General features: G+C 43.3%; 1 protein-coding gene across 10 annotated transcripts in view; it reads left to right on the top strand.

Moving 5' to 3' along the window:
- Positions 1-15,409, top strand: part of GATAD2A (GATA zinc finger domain containing 2A) — a 107,140-nt gene that overhangs the window by 35,326 nt on the left and 56,405 nt on the right. For 9 of the 10 annotated variants that reach the window (XM_072721120.1, XM_025989410.2, XM_072721116.1 and 6 more), the window contains exon 2: positions 5,792-5,879. The exons of the other annotated variant lie outside the window; for it this stretch is intronic. Coding sequence is in view for 5 of the 9 variants with exons in the window: in XM_025989410.2 (XP_025845195.1) it covers positions 5,865-5,879 (15 nt within the window). In the remaining 4 variants the exon portion in view is untranslated. The remainder of the gene's footprint in view (positions 1-5,791; positions 5,880-15,409) is intronic. 10 annotated transcript variants of the gene reach the window in all.

Below are 15,409 nucleotides of genomic sequence, written 5' to 3'. Positions count from 1 at the left end.
CTATAGTCCTCACTAATAGAGGAAGGAATGGGGAGGGACTGAAAGGGAGAGGATGCTTGAGTAACAGGTGCTTGAGTCTGAAGGATGAGTGGGAGGACAGAAGGGCTTTCCCAGTGGTGGGAACACTATGTGCAAAGGGCCAGTGGTGGAGGCTAGATGTGGTATTATGAAGAATTGAGACAAGGCTAGTGTAGTTGCAGCCAGAAATGTGGTGTGCGTATATATATATACATGCATGTCAGATGACTTAATAGAGTCACTGTAGGCCTAAAGCAAGCAGGGCCTCGAAGGTCAGGGTAAGATGTTACGAGCATTGGGGGGCTTGAGGAGCTTTAGGAATGGCTGCATTGGTAGGGTGTGGTGAATGGATGATCAATCTCACAGTGAAGGCATAGCTTACCATGGCAAAGAGAAGAAAGGCAGGGGCAGATCAGGGGCCTGGAGGGCGTATACTGGTTGTTAACCTCAGTGGATGCCTACTAGGTTTGCCAGTGGAGATAGGCCAGTTCTGGTTGCCAAGGACGGGCTTGTGTAGCTGGCCTCACTGCCGGCTCCTTGGCCCTCATGGGACTGGTTCTTCACCTCTCTAGTATGCCAAGTCATGCTCTCCCCTACTCCATGGGGACATAGGGTTAATGAGGCTCCATGCTTTGGAGAGAGCAGATACTGCTTTGTGCCCTGGGGCTGATACAAAGCTGGAGCATCTCCTTGGTGTGCCTGTGTCCTGACTTTTTGTTGTGGTATGCCACTCTGTCTAGGTCATCTCTGTCCCTTTGATACTCAGCACAGCCTGTCAGGGCTGCAGTTTCCTCATGCTTTCAAGGATCAGGTAGTCCATGTTTTCAGCTTCTGGGGCTGTACTGTCTCTGTTGCTGTTACTCAGTTCTGCCTTATAGATGGAAGCAGCTGTGGACAGTACATACTTGGGTGGGTGTGGCTGTATTCCAGGAATACTGTTTGCCAGGACAGCACAGGCAAGTTTGAAGACCCCGGATTAGAAAGTGGAATCGTTGGCCCAAATTAATCATTCCCTAGCCAGCCAGCACGTGGAGCAGTATGATCTCTGGGCTTGCTTGTGATGCTTTACTGTTGTCCTGCCTCAGTTTCTCCCTTTCTGATAGAGCTGACCAGGGAATTCCCTCATTGATAATTTGGTGGTGCAGTCGCTAAGACCTTTGCCAGGGAGGAGCTGGGTAACATTTTTTCTTCAGGGGCACTCAGTTTTCATGGAGCAAGTATACTTTGTGAACTTAGAGGTGGGAGAAGGTGAAAGGATATTGTTAGATTCCATCCTGGAGTTTTGGCCTAATGTTGTGTTTCCAGAACTGGATTAGAGCCAGGGTGGTAAATATTTGGTTACAGATACAGTTGAAGAATTTTTAGATTGCACAAATGTTTGGTGAGTGCAGATGGTGGTAGAAGGAGACCAGGGGTGTATAGCTTCCATAGGGCCTGGGGGTGCCTTGGAGAGCCCAGACTTCCTGGTCAGATGACTGTGGCCCCAGAGACCCATCCCTGTGTTGGCCTTGGGTACTGTAACTGGAGCGTATCCTCAGAACTGGAGTTCCCCAGACAACAGCCAGTTTTTGGCCAGTGCTCCTCCCCTCAAGTTTAAAGGGAGCCAACCTCACTTGCCTGAGCTAGAGAGGATGAAATGGCAACAAAGGACTTCTGTTCCCCAAAGTGCAGTGACTTGATTTCATGTAAATTACCATGGCTACCTTCTTACCAAGTGTGATCTCCCTTTGACTGAGAAATCATTGTGTTTGGGTGGGTTGCAGAGTTGAGGTGGTGTGTGTATGTGTGTGCACGTGGGTGTGCATTTTTCCCAGGTGTGGGGTCAAAGCCAAGCCATAACGATTTATCAAGGGAGTAGAAGAGTCTCTTATGAGTTGGTAATTGTGTACTTAAGGGTTACTTGATACTGTTTTAAATGTATGGGTTGGAAATAAAAACGGTAAAAGCTCTTTCAACCCAGCCAGTGCAAGTGGATGGCAAAACAGTCCAGATGATGTATCGTAAAAAACAACTACAGTTTATTTCAGAGAAATGCTCCTAGTTTTGATGGTGCTAAGTGATCTCCAGTTGGTTTCCACTCCTTTGTGAATTTCACACAATTTGAATGGAGGGACTGTTGGTGTGTGGGATCCTCAGATAGGTTCCTACTTCTTCAATGTTACATCATCCCCACCCATTCATTCAATAAATATTTACCAAGCACCTGGTATGTGCGTGAAATAAAATCACGCATCAGGCAGACAAGACACCCCTTTCCTTGTGGCATTTACGTTTTTATTGGGTGAGAAAGTCCACAGAGTAGCTGCATAATGTGGAGTATGCAGGGAGGCTAGGCCTGTGGGAGAGAAGGAGCAGGGTGGGCCTCTGCAGAGACATTTTGAGCAGTGACTTGAGCAGGAGGGACATGGAAGGGTCTGCCATCTGTGGGGTGAGAATGATTGAGGCTGAGGAAGCAGGTGTAGTACAAACACTATAGCAGCTCCTGTTAGAACAGGCCATACACAGACATTTCTGAGAAACTGTGTGAAGCTGAATATGAACTGGATGTTTGCTGACATTTAGGGATTATTATGTGGTAGTTCTGTTGTCAAAGGTCATTTTCAATTTGGGATGCCAGTTGAAGAAGTGATTGTTAAAATGGTAAAATATCTGGGATTTCGTTTAAAACATAAAAAGACCCGAAGGTGGGGGTTGCCTGATGTGTTGGAGGCATGACCAGGAGCCAAATGGCTGAGGCAGGGATGAGCAGGGTGGGCACCAGAGAGTCCTCCGGGGCCAGGAGACGATAGGACTTCACTCAGCAAACACCAAACCCCGTGTGCCCAGCAGAGGTACAAGAAGCTGTTGGGCTTTAGATGTGTTTGATGGCAGAACCAAATGCAGGGACTGACCAATGGCAGTCCCTGATGGACTGGATAGTGGAGTAGTCTTATCAAGAGGACAACTCCAGCTTTTAATTTGAGCAGCTGAAAGACTGGGTTTGCTGTGACCTGAAATGGGGAAAGCTGTGTTTGAGTGTGAGAGTTTGGACATTGCATTCTATCCCATGATGCACTCTGTATGTTGTGATGACACATTAAGATGGCCTTTTTCCTTGCAGGGTTAAACTGTCCAAGAAAATGTGTCCAGTGTGTCTTGTGGTCTTGCAGAGTAGGATACTGGTTCTTTGTCGAAAATCAGTTGTACATGGTGCATGGGTATATTCTGTTCATCCATCTCTTGACTGACAGTCTTTGTCACACTGTCCTGAGAGAGGCAGAGGGAGAGGAGCATCTAAAGCAGTCTCTAAGCCCATTGCAGAGCCCAATGTGGTGGGGCTTGATCTCACAACCCTGAGATCATGATCCAAGACCTGAGCCAAAATCAAGAGTCGGATGCTTAACTGACTGAACTACCCAGGTTCCTGTTGGTTACTGTAGTTTTATGGTAAGTCTTGAAATCAGATAGAGTAAGTCCTCCAAATTTGTTCCTCTTTTTCAAATGTTCTTACTATTCTAGGTCCTTAGCATCTCCATGTAAATTTAGATTGTTGGGCAGCCCCGGTGGCTCAGCGGTAGCGCTGCCTTCTGCCCAGGGTGTGATCCTGGAGACCCGGGATCGAGTCCCATGTCACGCTCCCTGCATGGAGCCTGCTTCTCCTGCCTGTTTCTCTCTCTCTCTCTCTAATAAATAAAAAATCTTAAAAAAAATTTTTTTTTAAATAGAATCAGATTTTTTCTACAAAAAAAAAAAAAACCCAAAAACATACTGGGAATTTTTTATTGGGACTGTATTCAATCTGGATCAATTTGGGGGTGTATTGACACCTATGGACAAGACATCTCTCCATTCAGATTTTCCTTCATTTCTCTCAGTGATGTCTTATTGTAGTTGCATTTTTATAGGCCTTGAACATCTTTTAAAAAATTAAACATATCCTGGGGTGCCTGGGTGGCTCAGTTGGTTAAGTGTCCTACTCTTGATTCTGGCTCAGGTCATGATCTTAGGATCCTGGGATGGAGCCCCACTTTGGGTCTGCATTAAGTTGGGAGTCTGCCCAAGGGTTCTCTCCTCTCCCTCTGCCCTTTCCTCTGTGTGTGCCCTATTTATTCCAAAATAAATAAGGGTACATTTCTTTTAAGGTTTTATTTATTTACTCATGAGAGACACAGAGAGAGAGAGAGAGAGAGAGAGAGAGAGAGGCAGAGACACAGGCAGAGGGAGAAGCAGGCTCCATACAGGGAGCCTGATGTGGGACTCAATCCCTGTCTCCAGGATCACGCTCTGGACTGATGGCGGTGCCAAACTGCTGAGCCACCCTAAATTTTGGTTTCTTTAAAAATTTAAGTATTTCATATTTATGCTATTTTAAATGGATTTTTAAAAATCTCTGTGGAAATATTGCTGACTTGTATTGACCCTATTCCTGAAGATTCAGGATAGGTGTTCCCTCTTTGTGGCAGAGTGAGGCCATGGCTCAGGAGATCTGAAAGAACTAGGATTAACAATGTCCACTGTTTTTTTTTTTTTGTCCTGAATGGGGCCAAGAAACAGCAACAGGAAGTACCCCCCTCCCCAGGAACTAGCCCAGGTGGTGGCTGCAGCTAGTGCTGGGCCTCACGGAGGAGGATGCCATGTGCTCCTTGGTGCCCAAAGGTCTTTCATAGAGTTCACTGATACTTGCTTATTTTGCAAGTTCTCCTGTGGAAGTGTTTCTCACTATCCATGAACTGTGAATTGCTGTGAACCCAGTTTAAAAATAAAGGTTTCATATCAGAGCCAAGCTCCTGGTAGTCATGTGGGCGCAAAGAATGACAACTGAGGTGATACAGTATTCTGCAAGCTACAACTGACAGCACTGCCCTGGGATTTGGCTGGTTCTCTAGGTTTAGCCTCTGTGGGTGGAGCCCTGCATGTCTGATGTCACAAAGGAGGGGGAAGTCCTGGGGCCACGTTGTCTCTATGACCTTGAGAGAGTTCTGAACATTCTTGATCCTTAATTTTCCTGTCTGTAAAACAGGCAGCTCGCTCTTTCTCACTGGGCAGTTTTATAATCCCTGTGAAAATCAGCATAAAACTTTGAGTTGCCCTTTGGAGGTAAAGTCTGCCAGGTTGCAGGCACACTGCACCTTCATCTTTTTGAAGGCAAACCCTACACTGCCTGGAATGGTGGGTGGTTTGACCCAGGGAGCAAAGAGGTCATGTCTGTAGAGGGAGACTTGGGTGATTCGGGGCAAATTCCTGAATATTAGACAAATCGGTTCCTTTATGTGTAAAATGGAAATGATTGCCTAACCCTAAGATTGTCTTGGGGATACAAAGAGATAGGGCGTTTTAGCATGGTAACTGGAACTCACTACTGAGTACCTATTAAATTCTAGATATTACTATTTCTGCTGTTATGTTATTACTGTTGTAACCAAAACATTTATTTTTATTTTTATTTTTATTTTTATTTTTATTTTTTTTTGTAACCAAAACATTGAACCATTTTCTGTGTATTCAGTATATTGGCATGTGGCTGTTTATTACCACCTCTTATCTCTGTCCATATTGCTGTAGTCAGTTTTTTGGGTGCTAGTGTTTATTGGTTAGTACTATATCAGGTCATAGGTCAGAGAGTGATAGAAATTTATTTCCTCAGCCTGCCCCCCTGTGGAAGGTAGCAGAGGCAGAGCTGTGGTTGAAATATAAAATTTTGCTATGTAATTACAGGGGTGGGAGACACTGAAAATTGTCCATATATTTCAGAAACTTGCCTTGGAAACTCAGTAATCCTTTTTCTGTCCTTCAGGTTGGTCAGCACGTTGACACAAGTTGCCTTTGACGTAGCTGCCGCCATGGCCAGCTGGTAGGACCAGCCACCCATGCACAGAAGCCACGTGAGTGTTTGGGATCCGCTATCTGTGGAAGGAAGACTCTTAACTTGCCCAGCAAGCCTCATTCAGCTCCATGGACATTTGAAACTAAGCACTGTGGGGATCCCTGGGTGGCTCTAACGGTTTGGCACCTGCCTTCGGCCCAGGGCATGATCCTGGAGTCCCACATCCCCACATCAGGCTCTCCGCATGGTGCCTGCTTCTCCCTCTGCCTGTGTCTCTTTCTCTCTGTCTCTCTGTGTCTCTCATGAATAAATAAAATGAAATCTTTAAAAAAGAAAGAAAGAAAGAAAGAAAGGAAAGAAGAAAGAAAAAGAAAGAAAGAAAGGAAAGAAGAAAGAAAGAGAAAGAAAGAAAGAAAGAAAGAAAGAAAGAAAGAAAGAAAGAAAGAAAGAAAGAAAGAAAAGAAAGAAACTAAGCACTGCTTCAGATGCTTATAGCCACCTCCTAGAGGAAATGGAGGGAGGCAAGTCCCTCTAGAACTGTGTACTGGGCTGTAACCATGGGATCACCCAGGCCCTGCCTGTTGCTTCCAGGGAGGCCATTTGCTCTCCCTTTGTGTCTCAGGGTTCACTTGAAAAGCCCAGGCCTGAATGGAATAAACCTTCCTGGGAGTATCAGGAGTAGAGGATAATCCTGGTCAGGTGGCCTTTGCCCTCAGGCCATTTTTGTGATTTCCCAACAGTGACCAAAATGATAGAATTTTTCCCTGACCACTGTCAGTGGCACAGGCCCCTGCACTGGTGCTTGGAACTGCTCACCCCTACTTAAGCACGCCTGTGAAGAAACTGAGCTGGTCTCACCCCCTGCTTAGGGCTCTCAAGTTGACTCTCAAGGGCTGTCAGAACCCAGCAGGACAGATCTTGACACCTGGGTGGGATTGTTGTCTGGCCAGTCACATTTTGGCCCAGGACTGTCTATCTGGAGAATAATGTAGAACTGAGAGTTAGAACCTAGAAGGCAGCTTGGAGACCTCCTCTGTTGGTCAGCTGCTTCCTCTTATAGGCCAGCCAGCTGGTGACTTGCTGAGGAGAGTGTACGCCCCTATAACAGCGCCAGAGCTGCATAGGGTGAGAACCAGTCACACCTGGATTCACCTGCCCTTTTTTTTTTTTTTTAGGATTTTATTTATTTATTCATGAGAAACACAGGAGAGAGAGAGAAGAAGCAGAGGGAGAAGCAGGCTCCTTGCAAGGACGTGGGACTCGATCCTGGGTCTCCAGGATCACACCCTGGGCTGAAGGCAGCACTAAACCGCTGAGCCACCCAGGCTGCCCGATTCACCTGCTTCTTGGCGAGAGTTGGGATTGGTTTATGGCTCTTATTTACATATAGCAAAAAAACAAAACAAAAACAAAAACCCATGAACATGGTCAAGTATCCTGGTAGTGGGAAAATATTTCCAGAATGCTTTCCCAGTGCTTTAAAAAATTTTTTTAAACACTCAAGATATAATTTGTTTACCATACCGTTCACACATTTATAGTATATAATTTAGTGATTTTGTTTTTTTGTATATATAAAAGTTGTGCAACCATCACCTCTATCTAGTTCCAGAACACTTACACCCCAAAAAGAAACTCCATCCTCATTAGCTGTCACTCCTTATCCTCCCTCTCCCTCTAATCTGCTTTGTGTCTCTATGCATTTGCCTGTTCTGAACATTTCCTATCAACCGAGTCACACGATATATAACCTTGTGTGTCTGGCTTCTCTCGTTGTAGTTTTTGAGGTTCGTCCACGTTGTAGCATGATTCATTGCTTCATGCTCTTTTATGGCTGAGTAGTAATTCCGTTACATGGAAGGACCACTTATTCATTCATCTGGGATAAATTTGGGCTGTTTCTACTTTTTGGCAATTGTGAATAGTGCTGTTATAAACATTTGTGTATACAATTTGTGTGGATGTTTTTGATTCCTTTGAGTATATAGCTAGGAGTGGAATTGCTGGGTCATATGGTAACGGTTAAACTTTTTGAGGACCTGACAGACTGTTGTCATGACACCTGCACCATTCTATATTCCCCAGCACTGCCTGAGGCTCCCAGGGTTTTCTGGGGACAGAAGTGACCTAAAATCTGTGCTGGTTTCTTAGAGCTAGTTGAGGATGATCAGTGTTGATGATACTTGTTACCTGGTTCTGGTGGCTTGTTACCTGGTGCTGGTGGCGTAGTGGGACATCCCAGAGTGGGCCTGGCACTTGGGTATTGACAGGCTACCTTTAGACATTAGTGTTTAAAAATCAAAGAACTTGGGGATCCCTGGGTGGCTCAGCGGTTTAGTGCCTGCCTGCCTTTGGCCCAGGGCACGATCCTGGAGTCCTGGGATCGAGTCCCTCGTTGGGCTCCCTGAGTGGAGCCTGCTTCTCCCTCCTCCTGTGTCTCTGCCTCTCTCTCTTTCTCTCTCTCTCTCTCTCTCTATCATAAATAAATAAATCTTTAAAAAAAAAAATCAAAGAACTTTACATCTGAAAAAGGTCTCACTTGAAGGCCAGCCCACTGGAGTTAGTGATTGCCCTTGTCCTATAGCTCAGGTCATTTTCTGAAGGCAGTGGGCTGGCTTAGGGTTCTCTGAGGTCCTAGGGTAGGTACTCCTGCCTCTTTCTGGTCCTTGGTTAACTCAGAAGTAGTAAGTACTTAATGAATGAATGAATGAATGAATGGAAAAAAAGGAAAGAAAGAGAAAGAAAAAGAAAGAAAGAAAAGAAAGAAATGAAAAGAAAGAAAAGAAAAGGAAAGAAAGAAATCTGCTTCCCATAGCATTAGAAGCAGTTGGTTTGGGAATTTAAACTCCTGGAAGTCATCCTAGGTATTCTTTCTGGCCCTGCCTCTCCCTATCCAGTGCATGGAGACGCTTGATGGGAAAGGGACAGTCTATGAACAGTTATGGCATGTGATGGCTAATGTCAGGCAAAAACACTCTTGAATAATTATTTCTTAAGATTTATAAATATGTCAGCTTATACTTTTTAAAAGATTTTTAAATTTTTAAAATCGTTTTATCTTCTTTTATCTTTTTAAAGATTTTATTTATTCATGAGAGACACAGAGAGAGAGAGGCGGAGATACAGGCAGAGGGAGAAGCAGGCTCCCACAGGGAGCCCAACATGGGACTCGATCCTGGGAATCCAGCATCGCGCCCTGAGCCCAAGGCAGGCGCTAAACCACTGAGCCACCCAGGGATTCCCCCAGCTTATACTTTTTGTTGTGGGATATAAGTCACCTCGGCAAATTGATTGATTTTGGGTTTTCTCTGGTTAATACCACCTCACACCCACTTTTCAGTTAAATCATGGCTTGTGATCAGCTAGGGTCTCCCCATTCCTGCCACTCAGGACTCAGTAGGCACAGATGAGGAGGAGGGCAGGCTCCCAGGGAGCCCTAAGGTATACACACAGCCCCCACACAATGCCCCACCTTGTATGCAGTTGCATTTGTGCACGCCTTGGGTCAGACTGCCTGCTTAGGCTAATGGATTTGGATGTAGCATCCACCCTTCAAGTTTTGCTTGTCAGGAGCTCTGTTTGTTGAGCACACTGCTCATGTACTGAATGACTAGCCTTATGTTGGGTGTTAAGGATTAAAAATGAGTATGGCTTATAGAAAAACAGTTCACAAAGACCATGAATGCAGATAGCCGTAACCAAGCTATGGAAGATGCTCATGTCTTTCTGATATTAAGAATAATGTTCTTTAGAGCTTCCTCAAGACAACATTTCTGACCTTTTTCCCCGAGGTGAATACCAATCTGTTGGTGGAAATCAGGCACTGCCATATGTTGCTTTTTTAGAGGTTCACAACTCCTCAGGTTTGCTAACCCTTTGCTCTAGAAATTCCAGTTCTAGAAATGTATCACAAAGATACAGTGTCAAAATTAAGAATTGTGACAAGGATGTTCATTACAACATTCTGAAGTAGCAAAACTGGAAATGACTTAGATGTTTGTCAGTTGGGGTTGGAGACAATGGGGGTGGATCCCCTGGTGGGGTGGCATCAAGCCCCTGAAGGAAGGAAGGAGGATGTCCTTGTGTCATGGTGACAGGATTTCTAGGGTGAAGTAAGTGGAGAAAACAAGGTGAAGGATGAAGAGATGTATGTAGCACATTTACCTATCCAAGAGAAGGTGGGGGGCTATGGATGTATGTGTGTGTGTGTTTGCTTATATTTTATTTTTAAATATGGGAAATCTAAACCATAAATGAACATAGTCATTTCTGGGAGGAGGGCTGAGAGGGGACAAGGTTACCAGAAGATGTCTCTGGCTTTCTTTTCTATGTAGTACCAGATGGGTGTTTTACATAATTATAAACAAAAGTATGGCGCATGTTATGAGGAGGGGAAGAGAAGCAGCCCCTAAAAAGCAAAAGGAAATTAATATGAATCTAGGTGTATGTCAGTTGTGACTTAAATTGGTGACTTGACCTCTGAGAGAGGATTTCCTTTGCTAGACTTTTTTTTTTTTTTTTTTTTAAGATTTTATTTATTTATTCATGATGGATATAGATAGAGGCAGAGACAGAGGCAGAGGGAGAAGCAGGCTCCCTGCCAGGAGCCTAATGCGGGACTCGATCCCAGGACTCCAGGATCACGCCCCGGGCCAAAGGCAGGTGCTGAACCGCTGAGCCACCCAGGGATCTCCCTAGACTTTTTAAACATCGTAGTTAGACTGTAAGCGTTTTAGTGTGATATGCCATAAGGGTAAAAACTTCTTTTAAAAAATCATTAACTATTTTAGGAATTCTTTTTGGTTTTAGGTTAATAATACCAATAGTCTTAGTGTTATATACAGTAGTGCCCCCTTCCCTACAAGGATATTTTCCAGGACCATCCTTGATGGGATGCTTGAAAATGCAGAGAGTGTCAAACCCTGTATATACTATAAATTTTCCTATACATATATACTTATGATAAAATTTAATATATAAGTTAGGGACAGTAAGAAATTGACAACAATAACTAATAATAAAACTATTATGGGTATACTGAAATAAAAGTTGTGGAATGTGGTGTCTCTCTCTCAAAATATCTTAGTACTGTACTCACCCTTCTTGGGATGATGTGAGATGATAAAATGCCTATGTGAGAGGGGATGAAGTGAGGTGAATGATGTAGACATTGTGACATAGCATTAAGCTACTATTGACTTCTAATGGTACGCCAGAGGATCATCCACTCCTGGACCGTGATTGGTCGCAGGTAACTGAAATGGTGGATAAGTGGGGACAACTGTATTATAGGAGAAAACAAGTAACTATTGTCTATAAGAACCAGAATTTTCAGTACCAAAGAAAAATACAAGTATAAAATCAAAGCACTTAAGTTAAAATGTTTTAATTCTGAATTTACATTGGAAATATCCTGATTGTATAAGACTACCAAGGATGGGACAGGTGTCCCATAAGAATGGATTACTGAGTTGGAGCATCAGATGTGTTAATAAAATAAATCCACAGGTTTATTTATGTTGGTGCTCACAGGAGAGGAAGAAACTCACTGGTCCCCTTTGGAAGGTGCTAGGGAACCAGTTTATTTCAGAAACTAATAGAGGGAGAGAAATTAGCATTTATCCTTTCTCTTTTCTATGGACTGAATTCTTGAGGAACAAAATAGTGGGTGAGAACAAGTTCCCCTCACAGGTCAGTGCTGCTCTACAGAACTTCCTAGAACTCTCTGTACCCTCACTGTCCATTGTGGCACCTGGAATAGTTCAAAGAAGTCAAATTTTCATTTTAATTTTAGCCTATTTAAATAGCCACATGTGACTAGTGGATAGTGCAACTATTAACACATTCTGGCTAATTGAAATGATGGGATTGGGAATTCCTGGGTGGCTCAGTGGTCTAGTGCCTGACTTTGGCCCAGGGCATGATCCTGGAGTCCCAGGATCAAGTCCCACATCAGGCTCCCTGCATATGCAGCCTGCTTCTCCTTCGGCCTGTGTCTCTGCCTCTGTGTGTGTGTGTGTGTCTCATGAATAAATAAATAAAATCTTTAAAAAGATGGGATTATAAGCTTATAAATTTTCAGACACCTGGGCTTCCTGGGTGGCTTAGTGGTTGAGCATCTCTCTTTCGCTCAGGTGGTGATCCCTGGGTCCTGGGACCAAGTCCCACATTAGGTTCCCTGTGGGGAGCCTGCTTCTCTCTCTGCCTATATCACTGCCTCTCTCTGTCTCTCATGAATAAATAAATCTTAAAAAAAAAAAAAGAAGAAGTTTTCAGACACATCCTCAATGGCTGCCTGTTCCCAGGAAGGGTGTGTGTGCTTTAGGAATGATGTGTGCTTGGTTGGGCCTCAAAATCTAGTTGATAGTAAATTACGGGCATGTTGCATTATACCACAGGGATGCCATCAGCAAATCCGACGGTGGGAAACAGGATAAATAAATGTATGGTTGAGAGGAAAGGTTGGTGGGTACCTATAGATTTCAACTGATCATGACTGATGGAGATTGAGAAATGCTTTTTGTTACATTATTGGAAGTTAGCTCATGAGATTGTTACTTGTTCGTGCTGTAGAGATAAATACTGACCAGGTCGTTCATAAAATGAATGCTGTGTAGAAATTGCTTCACATGAGGTTATAGAGTGTGGGGAAGGCTAAGTGTGGAAGACCTACAGCCTGGATAGTGCATGCGCACTATGAGTCACGCTCTTGCTACTTCTGTGGGTATGTTTGCAGTTTTCCATGATGAAAAATTTGAAAAATGGGCTTAACCTAGGCATTCACTCAGGGAGCTTTGTGGCATATGTCACCAAAGAGAAAGAGCAGTTTATAAAAGTGAGGGTGGTGGCCTCTTTTGGTTAAATTCAAGCAGAAAACCTTCAGCAGCGATGCTGGAATTGTTGCGAGGGTCTGTGGCTGGAGGCCTGTCAGGTGGAATAGCCTGATTATAACCTTTCTGTAATAATACAGCTACCTTTCATGGAGCCTTCAGAGAGCATTAGTGATAGCCTGGGTGCTATTCCCATTTCACAGGTAAGGAAACTGAGGCGAATCAGGCATTCTGGTTTCTACCTGATGCACTGTAATGCTGATGGTGCACTTTCCTTTCCCTGAACCTCTGGCTTCCCTTCCCAGTACTTGGAGCTCTCATTTTATCACTACATGTGCTTCTTTACCTCAATACTTTGACTATGATATCCTATACTTTGTTTTGTGACATGATATATTTTTGATTAGAAACCAATCTCCCCTCATCTGTCCAAAGCAGCCATAGGCAATCAGGAGCGGATAAAGTAGATGATTTGATCCTGGGATCACTGCAACTCTCAGAGTGGAAGGGACCTTACTCTGTGTCCACTGTCCACCCACCCTCCTCCTTGTGTATCTTCCCAGGGTTTCCTGGAAGGAGGCCCATCATTGGAACCCCCCGGGAGTGTCCATGTTGGACCAGTCAGCCCCTGGTTCCTGGTAGAAAGCAGGCAGTTAATTTGGATGAATGAATGAGTAAAACACCTGTAAGACTAAGGCAGGTGGCACATTCCTGGGAGTGTGTTAATCTAAAACCATAGTGTGTGTTGTTTTGGTTTTAGGCAGTGTGAAGCCTGTAATGATCTTGACTTAAATCATGTTCTGCTGGTGTTAGTTTGTGTGACCCCAATTGTCTGAGGCCTTGCTCTCTTTGCCTTGACTCCCCATTGCTAAATTGATCTTTGCCCACATGGCCTTGCTTCCAGGCATTAGCTCTTTTGCTTGGAGGCAGTTTAGTTCCCACCTGTGTGGTGGGTTTGTTGTGACTTAAGACACTGAGAACTGTATGGTTGATTTACAGAACCTAAAATTCACTAGTTTAACCATTTCAAAGTGTACAGTTGCAAAAAAAAAAAAAAAAGTGTACAGTTGCAGTGGCATTTAATACACTCACAATATTGTATGATAACCATTTCTGTCAAATTCTGGAATGTTTTTATCCTCAAAAGAATCTGTACCCATTAGCGGTCACTCCCCACTCTACCTCTGTGCCCTTCAGGGCCCTGGCAACCACTCATCTACTTTATGTCTCCATGGACTTGCCTGTTCTGGGCATTTCATATAAATGGAATCTTTTTTTATTCTATGTGGCCTTTTTATCTGGCTTCTCTCATTCAACACAGTATTTTCACTTTTCATCCACATTGTGACATGAATCAGAACTTCATTTCTTTTTATGAGCAAATAATATTTCATTGTATGGAATGTATCACAGCCCATGGATGTTGATGGGCATTTGGGTTGATTCTATTTGTTAACTATTGTGAATAGTGCTGCTTTTAACATTTGTATGTAAGTTTTTGTGTGAATATGTTTTCACATCTCTTACATACCTAGCAGTAGAATTGCTAGGTCATATGGTAATGCAGTATTTAACTTTTAAGAGACTGTCAAGACTGTTACCCACATCACTGCAACATTTTATGTTCCTGTCAACAATGTATGAAACTTCCAGTTTCTCCACATCCTTGACAACACTTTTCTTTTTCTGTTTTTTATTATAACCATCCTAGTGGGTATGGGATAGTATCTAATTGTGGTTTTGATTTGCATTTATCTGATGACAAATGTTGAACATCTTTTCATATGTCTACTGCCCTTTTTTTTTTTTTTTTAAGACTTTATTTATTTATTCATGAGAGACACAGAGAGGGGCAGAGACACAGGCAGAGGGAGAAGCAGGCTCCACGCAGGGAGCCTGGCATGGGACTCGATCCTGGGTCTCCGGAATCACACCCTGGTCTGAAGGCAGGGCTAAACCGCTGAGCCACCCGGGCTGCCCTGGCCATTTGTATATCTTCTTTGGAGAAATGTCTATTCGAATCCTTCGCCTGTTTTTGAATTGGATTTCTTTTTTAATTATAAGAGTTCTTTATATATTCTATACATTAGACTTTTATCAGATATATGATTTGCTTATATTTTCTCCCATTTTGTGGGTTGTTTCCTTCCCCATCCCACCTCCTTCAAGATTTTAAGTAATCTCTATACCAAATGTGGGGCTCAAAGTTACAGTCCTGAGATTGAGATTCCACACTCCTGACTGAGCCAGCGAGACCCTGCCCCCCACATTCCTATGCACATTAGATTTTAATTTTGATGAAGTCCAGTTGGTCTTTTTTTTTTCTTCTGTTGATATTGTACTTTTGATTTCACATTTAAGAATCTGTTGCCAAACCCAAGGTCATGATTTACCCTTCCGTTTTTTCCTGAGTTTTATAGGTTTAGCTTTTAATAGTTAGGTCTTTGACCTATTTTGAGTTAATTTTTGTTAAAAGGTAAAAGTTTTGTTTTTGATCTTTATCCTTTTTATTGGCATGAAGACATTTTGGTTTATTTAACTAGGCAGTGGGAGTGATAGCTGGGAATTCTGAAAATATTTTTTTCTTGTATGTTTAACAGATTTATATTGAGCATTTATTCTGTCCTGGGCTCTAGGATGGTAGCACTGAACAAAGAGGTGTTCCCTGTCTTATGGGAGATGGGGTTAGGAGGATACACAGAGAGACACTTAAATAGAATATTAAGTGGTGATGAAGTGGGAAAGAGGTTAGAAGTCC

This window comes from Vulpes vulpes, chromosome 9, assembly GCF_048418805.1.
Source record: "Vulpes vulpes isolate BD-2025 chromosome 9, VulVul3, whole genome shotgun sequence".
In the NCBI taxonomy this organism is placed as follows: domain Eukaryota; kingdom Metazoa; phylum Chordata; class Mammalia; order Carnivora; family Canidae; genus Vulpes; species Vulpes vulpes.
This window is presented reverse-complemented; position numbering and strand designations above follow the sequence as displayed.